We start from the raw sequence: 16,115 nt of genomic DNA on the forward strand, positions 1-16,115 counted from the left end.
CAGGATCTAGGTTTGGGAAACTGAAATATTTCATTCAACTTTATTTCCAAACGTAAAAAAAAATAAATGGAAGGAATAGAAATTACTTTCTAATTTGATTAATTTAGGGATTTTTAAGTCAGAAATAACTGTGTGTGTTATAAAAGTAATTTTAAGTGTGCCTGAAATTTACTTGGTTTATTTCCTTCCCAAGAGCAAGGAAAATTTTTAATGAAAGGGATAGGGAAAAGGAGACACCAGACTAAGAGTGAGGATTTCCTGAATATATTTTTTTTATCTTTTAGCAACCACTTTTCTGGGGACTCCATGGAAAGCCAAATCCTACCCTTTTAATGGATACAATGAGTTGCTTAAATCCATTATGAACCTACACATCCTATATGTTTACATGACATCCTAAACTCCTAAATTTCTTAGGTATTTTCTTTCTTGCATGGAAAATAATTTCTTAAGTTAACGTTTCCACAGAACTCCCTGGAATGTCTCCTACATCTCTATCGTAAGAAGTTATAGCTAATTTGTAATGGAGCAGGATTTTAATGTCTCCTACAGTAAACTTCACTTTTGTCTCTTTCACACAGATTATACACAGTCATATATACAGCCAACAACTACTTATCCTTTTTCCATTAATTGTGTTAAAAAAAGCGTCAGTCTGAAAATGGCAAGGCAGATGGCTGGTTATTATAGCTAAATAGTACACAAACAACTTTTTTATGTTAAATTGACCTATTAAATTGCATTTTTCTCTCCCACTTCATTAGCTTATTTGTCTCACATGTCTGCTATCTTTAATTTTAATTTGCAATGCGAACTCCTTAGGGCAACGACTACTGTTTCTACAACACAGCTCTGGCAGTGTTAAAACTCATAATAACAGTTATATAACCATAATGCAATAAAAATAATAGTAACATTATAGAATTCACTACTTAAACTTTCTAGAGCACAGGAATTTTGAATTGACATGTTGATTTCAGTGTCATGTAATAGCCACATATTTGGTTTCCATGCATGACCTAGAATCTTTTGTTTAACTTTGGGTTTTTTTCAGGATCAATGCTAAAAACCCTTTTTTATTCTGATATAAAATGCTTACTCTGACAGTTTTTCTGCAGCTCTGATATACGTGTGGAAACCTACAGGCATATACCGTGCCTTTTGCAGTTCATCTGCATCACTGCTTTGTTCTAAAAAGAGAAAAATCTCTGTTTCTCTGTCTTTGTTGATATGATTTGATTACCTCTGTCCTCTTCTTATCTGTTATAGCTTTTTACTGTATCATTAGCAATTACTCCCTAAAATATCTTATCTATTAATGCTTAGAACTTCTGCTAAGGTTTTTAATTCAAATTCATTTATGTTTACTACTGAACAGTTTGAAATCATAGGTATTCATCCTTGAATTCTTTAAAAATATTCTCTGTATTTATCTCGATTTTGTAGCTATCACTTTCACTCATACTGTTCTACTTTCATTTTTCCTTTTTTCTTTTCAGCAGTAACTAGCCGTATTTATAAATTTGTGTGTTTAGATACATCTAAATCATCATTTTTAATTATGAAATACCACATTTTTACATCTATTCACAGCTCAAAAAAGTTTCCAAAAATAATATAATAACAAAAAGTTGATTTAAGAACAGTCAATAAATTCAGTACATTGAAGCTTCCTACATCTTCTTACTTTCTCCAAAGTAAATATTAATTTCTTCATCATTCCTTCTCCAAGGTGATGGCAGTAGTCTTCATTTATGTTAGAATAAAAAATATAATCAAATTAAATGAAAGAAAATTAGCTTTAATTAAAGACATATTTGTGCTTAATAAGAATAGTGTTTATATTCCTAGGATTTTCATTTTGTTTGCTCTAGTTGCTTATTTCTAATTCTTTATCACTCAAATACGTGGTTATACAATTTAATGATACTTAACATTGAAGTTTTCAACAAGTATTCTCTTTTCTGTACTTAGGCCACAGAAAGCTACATCTATATGTTTAATAAATTATTTTCCTGGAAAGAAAAAATATTCTTTCTTTATTCAGAATTGATAAAAATAAAAACTTAAAGGGAGTTCTAGCATAAGTTAATTTGAAGTTCTCTATGATATAGGTGTTTTACCTACATAATCAGTGAGAGGGCAATCTGAGTAATATTTTATTGTAAAAGTGTTTTATTGGCATTTCAGTAGGTTCTGATAAATGACTTCACAAAAATCAAATGAGGGGATACCTCAAAAAGCATTACAAAAGACACTTTGTACTTAATGCATAGTTTAAATGCATACTATTTTTATTTTCGAGATGCCTTTTTAATTATAATCCTTATGTTGTTTACTGGAAAAGTTTTTTTCTATTTTTACATTCAAAATGTAATTTTTATTTATTATTGAGAAACTATATGCTGTTATTAATATATTTTTTGTCTTCTGCCAGATAGGAGGAAATATAATGGACCTCTCCTATCTCATCCCTCTCGTGTTATTCCAAATGCCAAAATTCAAATTTATGTTAATTTAGTCCTTCAAAATCCATTCATCTGGGAACCAAAAAGGCTGTCTTGTGCTTCTGAGATTGGGGTGATGAGTTGTCTAAATTTTTTCCCTTTTTTTCAGTCTTAATGCTGCATTCATTTTTATAGTGCCTGGAACATACCTTAATAATTTTATTTTGGGCTTAGTAAGTAAATTTATATGTGTTTTAATATACTTTTTGTGGTTTGGTTTGTTTGTTATGAGATACTATTCTATACATACATGGAAGCTTTTCATATAAATTCACTGATGCCTCTAGAAGGAGAATGCCATAGATCTGTGTAGGGAGCTATCTATGCCTGGTCCTCCCAGATAGCATAAAGTTCACCAACTGCAGCTTCACAAAGTACAACTCAACACTTACAGACGTAATGTTAGTGACGCCTTGTGAAGGCTGACCTAGAACAGAGACTAGGCAGGAGTTAAAGAATAAAGTTATTCTTTAGAGATTAAAGAATAAATTTATTAAAAGGCCTCAATGGATACACCTTGGGCAGTACAAGAACCCAGCCAGGACTACACCCATGATGAACCCAAAATGGTCACAAAATGGACAACAGGTCACGAGGTCCCACACTTTTATAAGTTCTGGTCCATTAGCATATTGGAGTTAATTGTCCAATTACAGCTTTAGATTATGAAGTCCCATCCTTCTTGTTTTTCTCTCTTCAGTCCACTGTTGTTTATGCTCTTGGGCCTGAGATTTGGAACATTTGTCCTTTGTCCCCAGCTAGAGAATGAGTTGTTTTGTCTACCTACTCTTTCACAGAAAGCTTATTATCCCCTAATAGGAAGCTCAGAACTACACACTAAAGCAGCACAGAATGTGAAAAATATAAAAGCTAAAACATGAGGCATCATTAGAAGTTCATGCATGTTCTGCATTCCTTTTTCCTCCTTATTGCTTTCTCACTTTTTGGAATACTTTAGTTTAAAAAAAAAAAAAATCCAATCTGTAAAGACAGTGATGACAGTTGTCCCAGAAGACAAGTCTTAAACTCTTCTGAGTGTGAAGTATTAATAGCATTTTAACATGTTTCAATAATACCATCCAAAGAGAGAGACTCAGTTCATGGTGTGCTAAGTCAGGTCAGCATTTCAAACTGGTATGTGTGCGAATCCTTATCATATAAGGAATCAAATTGCTGAAACCTCTTTCTTAGGTATTTCCATGCTAGGCTCTAGCTTGTTTGCTAAGCTGAAATTGTACCAGGAGTTTCCAGGAGGATGGGGTTGCAGTTTTGCCACCTGATTCAAATGTGTTTGTGCAGGAGGACAGCAGGAAGGAATGATTCCTCCTGGGATATATTAATCAAGTGATTCATCAGGCAGCCATACAGACATACAGCCACACAGCCATACAGACACTAGGCCTCTCACAAGTACAAGCAAGTTTGCATTAATATGAAACTGTTTAAAATAATTCTTTTGATGAAATATAAGCAAGACTATCTCAAGCTTTATAAATGTGTTGCTTTCCAGGTCTGATGAAACTCTTTCTTAAAGGTATGGCTAGAACTCTGTGAATTCAATAAATTGTGTACCTTTTCCAAGAAACTGGTTGTAAGCAAAATCTTCAGACTGCTATCCATGTTCATCATAAGCTTTATGAGGAGGCTGTACAGACACAGCAATGAGACAATTCCAGAATACTCCAAGGAAGGAATCTGAGAGAAACTTGTTTACTAAGGAAGTGTTAGAAAACTAAAAACCTACCTTCTTGGCTCAGAAAACAAACTTTCCAATGAGTAAATGTTGTTTCTTTATTTGGCATGCCAAATAACATATTTAACAATGCTTGTCTAGTAATAATAGTTCCTTACCTTAAATAATTTTAAGCAAGTTTAGCTCCTTTTTATACTCAATCATTCTTTAATTTGAGGCAGGTAATTTAGCTTACAAAAGTTTCAACTACATCACAACATCTGTATTTCAATTTTTTGTCTGAAGAAAGCAGCAAAACCCTGAAGGCTTCCTGAATTTGCGTTCTAAGGCTCTGCACTTTTATTTGCTTCATATTTTCTAGAATACAAAAAAGCAAATACCAACTCAGTTTGAAAATGACCTTATCAATTTAGAAAGAACAGTTAAAAAATTGGAGGCAGGAGGGTGGGGGACATGACTGTTTCAGTATTTCTGTCAGTATTAGTTTTGGCATTTTCAAATAGTTTTATTTACATGTATACAAATGTATTTTAATAGTTTCTAATGTTCAAAATGTCACTAAAAAGTATTCAAACAGTGTAAAAACTTCTAGTCAATAGTAAGTTATGACTTGTGACCTACAAAAATGAATTAATTAAATAATATCCCCCATATGAGCTCTCTTCTTCCAAGTAATAACTGTCAGCTAGATGTATTTGATGATTAATCAGTGCTTATTCCTTTAAATGTCAGGTACTCTTGTCTGAAATGTCAAACTAAAACTTTTTGTCTTGTAGTGATCCATTTGAAAAAGGTCTTAAAGGAATTCAGAATAAGTCTAAGGTTAAGAATTATTTTTGTGTTTTGGAACATATATCATCTTGAGCAAATTACATTGTTTGTTGTGTTTTCCAGATGGGAAACTCATTTTGATAGAAATAATTATAAATTTTGAGAATTTTTGGCATGAAACACTATGTATGATCCTTCTAAAAAAAATTATGTCTGCTATAGCTCTTTCCTTTTTTCCAGGGATGATGATATATCAAAGTAATGAAAGGATAGAGTATTTTGTAGCCAGGTGATATGGCTATAGAAATAGTGTGCTTGAGTACCAAGGAGAAATATTTCATGGGCATTTGAATGATCCTGAAAGTGAGAGTAACAATTAAAGTTATTTTGGAGTTTAACATAATTATCTTTTGTCTCTAATTCTGGTGGGGTTTTTAAGTCTTTCCACTGACATCCCTTTTTGTACCACAGAGGAGTTTTGTATTTTCTTGGCCAAATTGATATCCTGATGTAATGATTTGTTTGCTACCTTCTACTGCATCCAATAAATCTGCATCCAGTTGACATTTCAAGAATTCTTGATCACTCAGGGTGTTTTCTTTTGTCACATGATCTCATTCATCATAGATTATATAATAAAGAAGCAGGATATTAGTTCAGTGCTTTCTTAGGTAAAATGCTACTTGTTTCTCATCTCTGTGCAGTAAACACACAATAGTTTATTCATAATAGTCAAGGGTTAACAGACAGTAGAGAAGCAACAGAAGGAATATGGAGAAAAGCAATGAGAAGTGAGACCAAGAATTGTGTGGAGGGAATGGATAAAAGGTAGGTGATGTGCCTACAGATAGCAAGTTTGAACCTGCTTTTATTATTCTTCTTGAATGTACCATCTGTGAGACAATACTTATAACTGAGGAGTCATAAAATGAAGCTGGAGACTGGACATAAGGAAAACATCCCTCACCAGGACAGCCAGGCAGTGCAATAGGCTGCTGAGAGGCTGTCTACTCTCTGTTCATGACCTTTTTTGAAATAGTGCTCGACAAATCCCTGAGCAGTCTGACCTGAACAGGGTCTGTTGATGCTGTGTTGATGAGGGGGTTAGTCAAGAAGCTCTCCCGGTGCCCATTCCAACCTGAATGATTATCTTTCCCATTTTGATCTATGAACATAAGCCAATATTGCTGTTCTCCAGAGCACACACTTTAGTAACCCCATTAGAAGACAGATTACATCTCTTTATTTTCTGTTTCATAAGGAATACACTATAGTAGTGCTTCCTCAAAAGTGAAGCTCACAGAAACTGCTAATAAAATGCATTGCTTTCAACAAATGTACTTAAAGCTGATGAAGGTAATCTTAAGAGCTGCCCAATTTTGATTCACTCATGTAAATTTTATTCACTGCTTTTGGGTGTAAACATATTGAATCAGATTCTTATTACGGGATTACATGTGGGGTTTTCCAGGGGGATGAGTGTCTTCTTCAATGTATAAGGGGAATAGGTTCAGAGAAACGTTTTAATCATGATACATGAGGTAATATAAAAAAGATTTTAATATGGATACTTAAATGTCATGAAAGAGAGTAGTATTCTATGCACAGTAGCAATACAGAGTTCTTGTGTGATATTGTACAGATAAATCCTCGATGTAAAAGTATTCACATGTACCCAGAAATTGTATTGTACATATAAATAACCTGATAAGGTACAATATAGATTGAAAGATGTAGCTGATATGTAATTGAGGCTATAAAGTGGAATAATTTGAAGAATTCAAACAGTATCTGGACTTTTTAAAATGTATCTTACCACCAGTTTACTTGGTAAGTAAGGATGAACACCTTTGTATCAGAGGACTCTTCAATTCTCCATGGTGTTAGAACCAGTGAAATATGCTTGTTGCTGGGGGATTTTGTTAAATTCTGTAATTCATGTAGGCCAGTGAAACATTGCTAAAGATCAAAGTCAAAGAACTATTCCTAAAGAATAATTCCTTTTTTTTCTGAACAGTATGCATTTGAAGACCAACACCGGTTATTATAGAACTAAAGAATGCCTGAGATAGGAAAACACCTCTGGAGACCATCTAGTGCAGAATCAGACAGAATAGCTATCTCAGGAGAATTCTAGCTGGGTTTTGGTCATTTCCAGGGAGGGAGACTCCACAAGCTCCTGGGCAGCTTGTTCCTAAGGGGGGAAAAAGCATAAATAGAGCCACAAAGCCAGACCAGCCAGGACCCATCCCCCCATCCCACTCCACCCCACCAAGGGAGCAGGATGTCCAACTCATGGGGCATACAGAAATGGTTGCTGTACAACTTGTGGTCAGAAAAGTTAATTGCTTTTATAGATAATAACATTAAAACTTTAGTTAATTAAAAGAAAAAAAAAGTTGTGTAAAAAAAAGTGGTTTTAAAGATAGATTTTGATATGACATTCTTTGTGCAGGATCAGTAATGCAATTTGTATTTTTAACAGTGCAGCCTCAAATAATACAACTTAAAAATGAAACCACATTTGAGAATGGGAAAGCAACTCTCATTTGTGAAGCAGAAGGAGAACCTGTCCCAGAGATTACTTGGAAAAGGGCCATTGATGGAATGACTTTCTCTGAAGGTGACAAGGTAAATCTACCTCTAATACATACATGATCTAAATATGCATTGTCTACCTAATCTTCCTCTTGTAAGCAGAAAATTAATTTGGAGATAGATTAATTCTAGATTCCTCTGGAATTAGAAGGAATTGCTATTTTCGAAGGCAGTAAGAGAGACATGGAGATTCTAAATTTTAAGTTAAAAAAAAAATCAATCAAATGCTTAAAGGCAATTCATCTCTGTAGCTTAAATTGTCATACATAATCCCTACTAATGGTTTCAATTTAATCTTGATCATTATGGCTACACATAGTCCTTCTTCAGAATATTTGGATTCTGTCCAGTAATCCTCAAAATACAGTGGACCTTAAAGATATTTTAAATTTTAAAAAATGAATACTTTGTTGTTTCTTATTTCCCACTTCCCCTTTTCTCTTCCATTTTTTTCCTCTAACAGAAGACAAACTGAGCCTATTTTCACATTTTGTCTCCCCATTTTAATATTTTATTACAAAATAAGTTGAGTACAGAAAGATTGCACTATGACAATGGAGAAAGTCAGCTGGTGTGGGAAAAGGAGGAATGGTGAAATTAGATGGAAATTAGGTGTAATGGTGAAATGAAAAGGGAACGGTGCAATGCAATTCCTGACCAAGCTGTGTTTCTTCAGAGTTCTTCTTTTTCCCTTTTTAATAATTATTTAAGTATTTGAGCAAGTATTTTCTTCTTCATTTCCTGACATAGACTACAGAATTTCTCTGTAGTGGTTGAAGTAAGAGAGACCATCTTTCTGGGTAACTAATTCATAATTTTTATGCTAGGTAATTATGTAGTAAAATACTTTCTTCTTGCATATTCATAGCTGTTGCCTAAAAAACACACAAAGGTGAAAACCTAGATAACAATCATGCCACAAATGGAATTAGTTACGTAGTAAGTCAGTTTATTGGGAATTGCTGTATGTTAAGGAATTATGTACTTTCATTTTTTGTGTTCTAAAGAAGTAGGTCTGATCTGGTCTGAAACTTTCCTGGAATCAAGGCAGTTTATGTGAGGCTCTGTCTACAATTTTCTTGTTCTGTAATTTCCACTTTGGAGCAATATAGCAGTATTTATATATTATTTTTTTTCTAATAGTTTTGCATTAAGACAAAGCAGTTTATCTCTTCTTTAAATATTTCAAGTTAAAGGTCATCTTTTTGACTTGCAAAGACTATGCTTTGTTCAAAGGTTACAAATGTTAGCCACTCACTTATGTTTGAAATGTTCCCAAAATAACTTTCGATAAAGGATATTGAAAATGAGAGAAAATAGCAGAAAAAAGCTCAAAAATGTTGGTGCAGTTGAAACCTGAAATTTATCCAGTGCTTGTATAAGACAGTCTTATATTCTTAATTCCAGCTGCAGGTGGTTAAACTGATGTGTTGCTGGAATATTCTCTGAAATGTGGTTCAACCCAGTAATAGTGACAACCAAAAGAAAATCTATATTCACTTCCTACTGAAGTGAACATAGATTGCAATGGTGTCAGGTGTGCTGACAGACTCTATGTGAAAGATAAAAAGAATGAGAATAAATACAGTTATGTGGTTTCCTTTGTTCTTGCCAAAGAAAGAACTCTGGGTATTGCTCATGGGAGAGTTTTTGATGAATCTTGAATAAATGTTCTGAAATACTGAATATGTCCTTGACCTATAAAATATGCTGCTATATTTGCCCCATGGTCCTCCTGCCCTGAGTTGCCAAAAACTTGGCTTGTGCTTTCCTACCAAATTAGGTGACTAGGGAACAAAACTGGCAGTGATTAAATTATTGAATAGTTGTTAAATAATACAGCAGTGTTTTGCACACAGAAAGAGAAGGAAAAGGTGAGTTGAAGAAATTGAGGTAGAGCAACATAGAACATAGTCTTAAATTGAAAATATTACTTATATGTGATAACTTTTAAAATAATATCCCATCATGCAGCAACATAAATTATGCATAAACATAAAAATTATTTTCTTTATTCAAGGGATTAATATTTTGAATTTTTTGGTCTTTTTTTTTCTTGATATCAACTGCACCTTATTAATCATTTTTGTTGAAATAGGAGTATCTTTAGAAGATGATTTTTTTCCACAGAAGATAGAAAAACTGTTCAAACAATAATATTAACACAATGATCATTAAAAGAACACATAAAGTTCTGTTCTTATTTTTTTAATTTTACTTTTATTAACTTTAGTATGTAGCTCCTCAATCATATAGTTCTTATTTTACTAAAATGTAAACGTACCTTATGTGGATTAGGAAGACTGCTAAATATGAGATCATTCTGAGCCTGCATGGATTAAAAATGTATTCTATCCAATGATAGATCCTATAACTGGTACATAGACTTTCCTGAGTTTTGGATTTATTGTGTCCAAAAGAATGAAAAATATGCACCAAAGTCATAGATCAAAGAAGTAGCCCAGCTGGACTTAAGGAGTATAATATTAATGAGTATGAGCTCTATAATTATCTCTTTGGAAAATGCAGCTTTGATAAAGGATTTTCAGTACCTCAGAAGTGTGTTTTTGAAAGTTGAAGTCAAGTGAGTTCAAACCAGAAGCAAAGAAGCATTTTCCTCAGTTCTTTCATCATTTAGCTCTTAGAACAATCCACCACACAGTGTGTGGTCTCTTATTTCATTAATAATTTGAAATAAAGGGGTCTTTCCCTTTTCTCTGACTTCTCTTGAAAGTTAAATGAAAAAAAGTTTTCCAGGACATCACATTAGATGACCTCTGTAATCCTTCTGTGGCTGTATAGCCCATAAATACATGGGTGGTGGGTAAGGTTGAATAAATGAATGGCAGTGTGTGCTGGAAGGTGTTTGTCTCACCATTAAACGTGTAAAAATGGAAATGGAGGCTTAGTCCAAGGCCACAGCTTCATCTGCTGTTTCAGTGTCAAGCTAAAGCTCTTAGCTTAATGCATGTACTCTGCCTGTGTCCTTCCAGTCCCTGACTCCCCAGCACAGCCTGTCCTTGCACTGATGTGCCAAACCTGGCTGTGCCCCTTTCAGCTGGGCTTTGAAATGGCACATTCCCACAGACCACCGTGCATCCAGCAGGCCTGGCCCTTTTCCCAGTAAAACGAGGAGGCAGGAGAAGAGTTTCTTTTTTAGAACAGGAGGAAAGATAGTGATTGCATTCAATTTGGCATAATCAGTTATGAAATGGATTTTGGGTATGCACATGCACCTCCACACACATCCCTGAAGGACAGCACATCCTGATCGCTGATACAAAATTGTCACTGATTCCTGTGTGTACTGCAGAAGTGTGAGGACAGAGTTTAGTGCCCCACTTTCATAGTATCTAATTCTAGCAGAAATACGAATGCTGATCAACATTATTTGTAATTAGCATTTCAAGACCGGTTTTGGAATACAAATCACAATAACAGATGGGGCTTGATATGAGACAGTGGCTCCACTGTATGCAGCATGTGTCCAAAGAGGCATATGCTGCATACCCTGAGGAATTTATGATCTAAACACATAAAATGAATGAAAGGAGCCAATATAGAGAGGTACCATTTGCTACTTGTGAGTTGGATTTAGAGTAGGATTTTATACTCTATTTTTTACTGTACTATGTACTCTATTTCATGCAGATTCACTGAATGTCTCTTAAATACCTTATACTATTCTCCTTGTACCAATAAGGAAACCCCAACCTGTGATTTTTAATTTTATAATGAACTCTGCAGAAACAGTTTGAATTCTACTTTCTTCCATTGCGATAATAACCTGGTTCTTCCCGTGAAATTTCCTGTGACATTGTTTCAAAATATTGCAGAGTTCAGACTAATAATAAACTTATTTTCCAAGTTTGAATTCATTTTTTATTTGCATGCAAATCATAAATATTTGTAGAGTGGAGCTTGAAGAGTTTTTCATAGCTTTCATGATGAGGCAATAGGCAAAGGTAGTCTTTTTCTTTGAAAGGTCACTGCTATTTTTTCCAAGCCTATTAACTTCACTTCAGCTATTACAAATGTTAATAAAAAGAATCTGATTTTTTTTACTCCCTATTTATGTTGGTTTTCCCTGCACAAAAAGAAGCAGTCTTACAGGGTCAGTGAAATATGTTGTCCTTCTTTTTGAAATGTGAGCCCTCTTAAATTCTTGCTCATCAAGGATCAAGTCTTTATTTTAAATGAATCACAGAAAACAGAGCTGTATTTAGGGTATTTTAATTGATTCCAGGAAATATCTTTTTTTTTTTTTTTTTTCTTCGCTATCCAAATCCTGCTCTTCATGAATAATTCTCCTTTGAATAGCTGGGAAGTATACAGGGCCAATCTCTTTGCTGTATTGGAGAAAATTGTTATAACCTGTTTTACCTACATATTGTGGGAAAAGCTCCTACTTACAATATTGTAGAATGTTTTCGTTGTTGCAATATTGACACAGGCCTGCAAACCAGAACAATTTATCTAGCCAGCCACAGTTGTGTTTGATGATGCAATTGAAATGCTCTTCAAACAATTCAATCAAGCATCAAAATTTGCTTCTATTTTGTTTTTAAGCCTCAAATGAATTTTAGTGGGCTTCACATATTAAGACTATGAAGTTAGAGACCAAGAAAATTGTGACTGGAAGAAGGTAAATAAATGAATTTGACCAAGAGGGTCACTTATATGTTAGATAATTAATGCTGTTGAGATATACAGAGGTTTATACCCTGTGACACAAGCAAATAAAGGGCCAGCACTGAATAGTAGAATTTCAGGAGCCATCTGATACATGGAAGTCTGAATATTTTTTGGTGTTCCTGCATCTATCTCTAGTTTTGGGAGATGACAGTATTTGGGCAAGAAGATTGATTTTGCAGGAGTATGATTGCATTCAGTTAGAAAGAAAGAGCAGCTTTCCTGTGTGACTTGAGGAAATAGGAAAATCGCAAGCCAGTGTGGAAATTTTCAAGTACTCAAGTACCTCAATCAGTTGTCTGAGCTCCATACAGTCCTTTAGGTTGCAGTATCTGCAATGATGTGTAAATCAAGCCAAAAATTAAGCTAGCAATTTTTTTGAGATATTTGTTGTATTGACAACTCAGTACTAAATATTAGCCACATGACCAGAGGGCCCTTCAGATTTATTCCTCTTTAGGGATAGAAGGTAAATTATCTGTTATTCAGAGTAGGCCCAAGTGCCTGTACATACACAGAGACAGATATATTTGTGTTGTGTGGATGGTTGTCTGTGCTGGTATTGCACCAGCTCAGAATTCTCTCATTCCTGTACATTTTTCCTTTCAGTAAAACTTTATGGTCACTTTCTACTGGGAAAGAATTAAGTAAGCAGAGACAAAGTTTTTGATTATATAAAGGAGACAAAAGGGCAAGAAAAGGTAAAATGTATCAAGTCATCTGTATTAAAAGCTTAAACAACCTAGGGAAAGACATTAATTTAAGAACATGACTAATTTAAGCAGTTCTTTAATGGGATACCTTAAATTAAGTCCAAATTTGTTTTCTGTTCTGCAAATGGATACTCTTTTTCACACCTAATTTATATTTAAAATTTTTAAACTGCTTTCTATTTAATCAATTTGCTTCTGTACTACCTATGTAGCAAATAGATATTTTTGGGGTACTCTCTGTGGGTTGCAGTGCTGCATTTACTGGCTGAAAAAAAGCTCTAAAGGCTTGGAAATGACATTTATTTCCCATGCAATTCTACTTTTTGCCATTTAGTTATCAGTGATGATACTAGGTCTGTTACACTAATGAAGAATGAAATTATCAGGGAACTTTTCATGAGCTAACATTTTCTACAATACCAGTGCAGCTTGGATTGGAATATTCACTAATTTCTTCTACAACACAAACTGATGTTTCATGAGCTTCAACCTAAGTATCACTTGTGTTGTTTGTTTATGGTTTAAGAACTTCCAAATAGCTGTAGCTTGTCTGGTGAAATAGAGAATATGCACCTGATGAGTCTCTAGGCAATACATCCAAGGTTTTGAGACTGGAGTCAGCTGGAGTCATTATTTCCTGATGTCCTACAGGATCTTATCAAGACAATTAAGAAGTGTTGCAATTTCTATATTCTGCTTACATTGAGAGCAAGCACAATCAGTGGCAAAATCAGAAATGCAATGCTGGCAAAAATATGTTTTATGCTATTAAAATGTCTGCAGTTTTCCTGACCTGAAAGGCATTTTGAGTACCTATATATATATTAGGAGAATTGACGTCTTCAGAACTTTTGACAAAGCCAGGATGAAAGCAAAGGCTTGTATTCAACTGTTTGTTTTTTTTTTTTTTTTTTTTTTTTTTTTTTTTAATCTAAGCTCTGTGTAAGAATTGGTTCTTGATGATTTATTAATGTCCTTATTATGCCTATAAAAATATATATTTTCCTGTCACACTGTGCAATCTCTCCATGTGTATCTACTCAAAAAGTATTTTTTCTATTAATGCCAGTTCCCAGTTCCCAAACACAGTGAAATTATGATACTTTAAAAGGACAATAATGATGTATCAGTGAATGTCTTGCTAGTTAGGAGGTTGTGAAACTTTATCTAAAGCATTATGCAAAAGTCTTATTTTTATACATTGGGAAAAGTCAAGACTCTTTGCACCACTCCTTACTGACAGCTTATAAAATTCAGCAAACAATATTTCTTAGGACTGCATAAGTGGGAAATAGGTCTGGGTTTTGATTCATGGTCAAAAGAACTCCCATCTATGCATGGACTCAACCTGTGTTATTAAAATTTTTAAGTGTTGCATAAATAATGTTATTAGCAATAAAATGATTTTTTTGCCTTTCTTAAGTTCCTGCTTGTGCAAATGAAGTTGTAACATTTGTGATAAGATTGCATGAATTATTATCATGTAGAAATCTTTACTGCAAGATGATAATGTAACATGCTTTAATATGTCCTATAGGTAGCCTATACATAACATTAAATTCCTCACGGTTATATAACTTGCTTAAAAGGCTGTTTCTGGAAGTTTTTACTCAGTCCTCCTTCTCCTTTTCTTCCTCACACAGGAAATAATTACTTTCCTCCAGGTCCCAGTCTTCCCTTCTAATTACCTGCATACCAGAGCATTCTAGAGCTGTGACTAATATTTCAGCTGTCATTAATTTATCCACATAGTCTCTTCAGTTAATGTGTTATTACATATCTGTTTCTTCAATGATGTACTAATACATAACTTCTGATAATTTAATAATATATTCAGTTTCCTGATTTATACAGCTGAGTCAGGAATCCTGCAAGCTGACTGAAAAGAAGAAATAGACTGGCTTAAAGGTTTTGTTTCTCACTGAGACTTTCCCCAGGAAAATAACATATGGGTTGCAATCTCTACTTCCCAACTTATTTCAAACTCTAGTAGCACAACATTTTTCTGTAATAGCAAATATCCAATTTTGCTAATATATCCAGCATAAGCTTTTATTTATATCCGTATTTATCAATATGGACATGTAAATAGAGAAACTGAGAACTCAGGACATCAATTAAATAAAATTATTTGAAAACATATGACCTTTCAGTTATGTCTGGGTTACCTCACTTTCTCAGTTTTCTTGCTACTTCACTAATTTCCTTTTGTTTCTTCAGTTGAAAAAAGCCCTCCAGAATTATAAGTGTGAGCAAAGACTTTGTGATCTGTGAGGTTAAGATCTGTCCTACTGACAATTCCCTTCACCTTGTGACTCAAGCTGTGCCTCTGTCTGGCCTTCCATGACTTTCTTTCTCCTAAGGTAGCCTTGTTGCTTACCCTGCAGGTCTCTGTCGCAGCCCATTTTCCACACAGACTTCCCATCTGCTGTTAGCCATAATAAATTTAGTCAAATATTCATCAACTTTACAGTAAGCTGGGATGGATCTCAAGCTGCATACAGCTACTGAACAACCCAGAAACTCAGATTGTGCTTTGTTTCAGGTTTATCTTTTCTTTTTTTTTTTTCTTCCCTTTTCTTTCTTTTTCTACATACCCTCACTACATCAGTTATCCCTGCAATTAAAGTTGGACTGTGTTAAAGTTTGAATACGAATTCTGCAAAAATGAAATTTATGTATATACTCATGAATTAAGCTCTCTTTGAAATTCTTGCAGCAGTAGTAGTAATTTTAAAGGTTGTCATATATTAGAGAAACGTTTCACGGGCAGGAGGGATATACAACCTGTGTATATCTAAGAATTTGTTATCAGTCCAAGTAATATCAGTTTAAACAAAATAACCCAAGCAATTATTCTTAGTTCACTTATAATGACTTGAACTTTTTAATTCAAATTATCTAAGTAATAAAGGGGGGAAAATAACCCTATAGCAAAAATTGTTATACAAAATTGTCCTAGTTTTCCTTTCCTTGTTTTATCATCCAGAAGCAGGCTGACAGTGCTTGTTTGGTTTTTTTTTTTTAAGAAAAGAAAAAGAAAAAAAAAAGGAAAAAAGGTAAAAAGGAGTAGAAAAGGATTGGCAATTTATCACCCTGCCTTCGGTCAGCTTCAAGTTATTTTTGTCCATTTTTTAGTGC

General features: G+C 34.0%; 1 protein-coding gene across 2 annotated transcripts in view; it reads left to right on the forward strand.

Moving 5' to 3' along the window:
• The window catches only part of NCAM2 (neural cell adhesion molecule 2), a 277,680-nt gene that overhangs the window by 166,695 nt on the left and 94,870 nt on the right, over window positions 1-16,115 (forward strand). For both annotated transcript variants that reach the window (XM_068180672.1, XM_068180671.1), the window contains exon 8: window positions 7,457-7,602. In XM_068180672.1, the coding sequence (XP_068036773.1) occupies window positions 7,457-7,602 (146 nt within the window). The remainder of the gene's footprint in view (window positions 1-7,456; window positions 7,603-16,115) is intronic.

Source organism: Anomalospiza imberbis, chromosome 2, assembly GCF_031753505.1.
Source record: "Anomalospiza imberbis isolate Cuckoo-Finch-1a 21T00152 chromosome 2, ASM3175350v1, whole genome shotgun sequence".
Lineage (NCBI taxonomy): Eukaryota > Metazoa > Chordata > Aves > Passeriformes > Viduidae > Anomalospiza > Anomalospiza imberbis.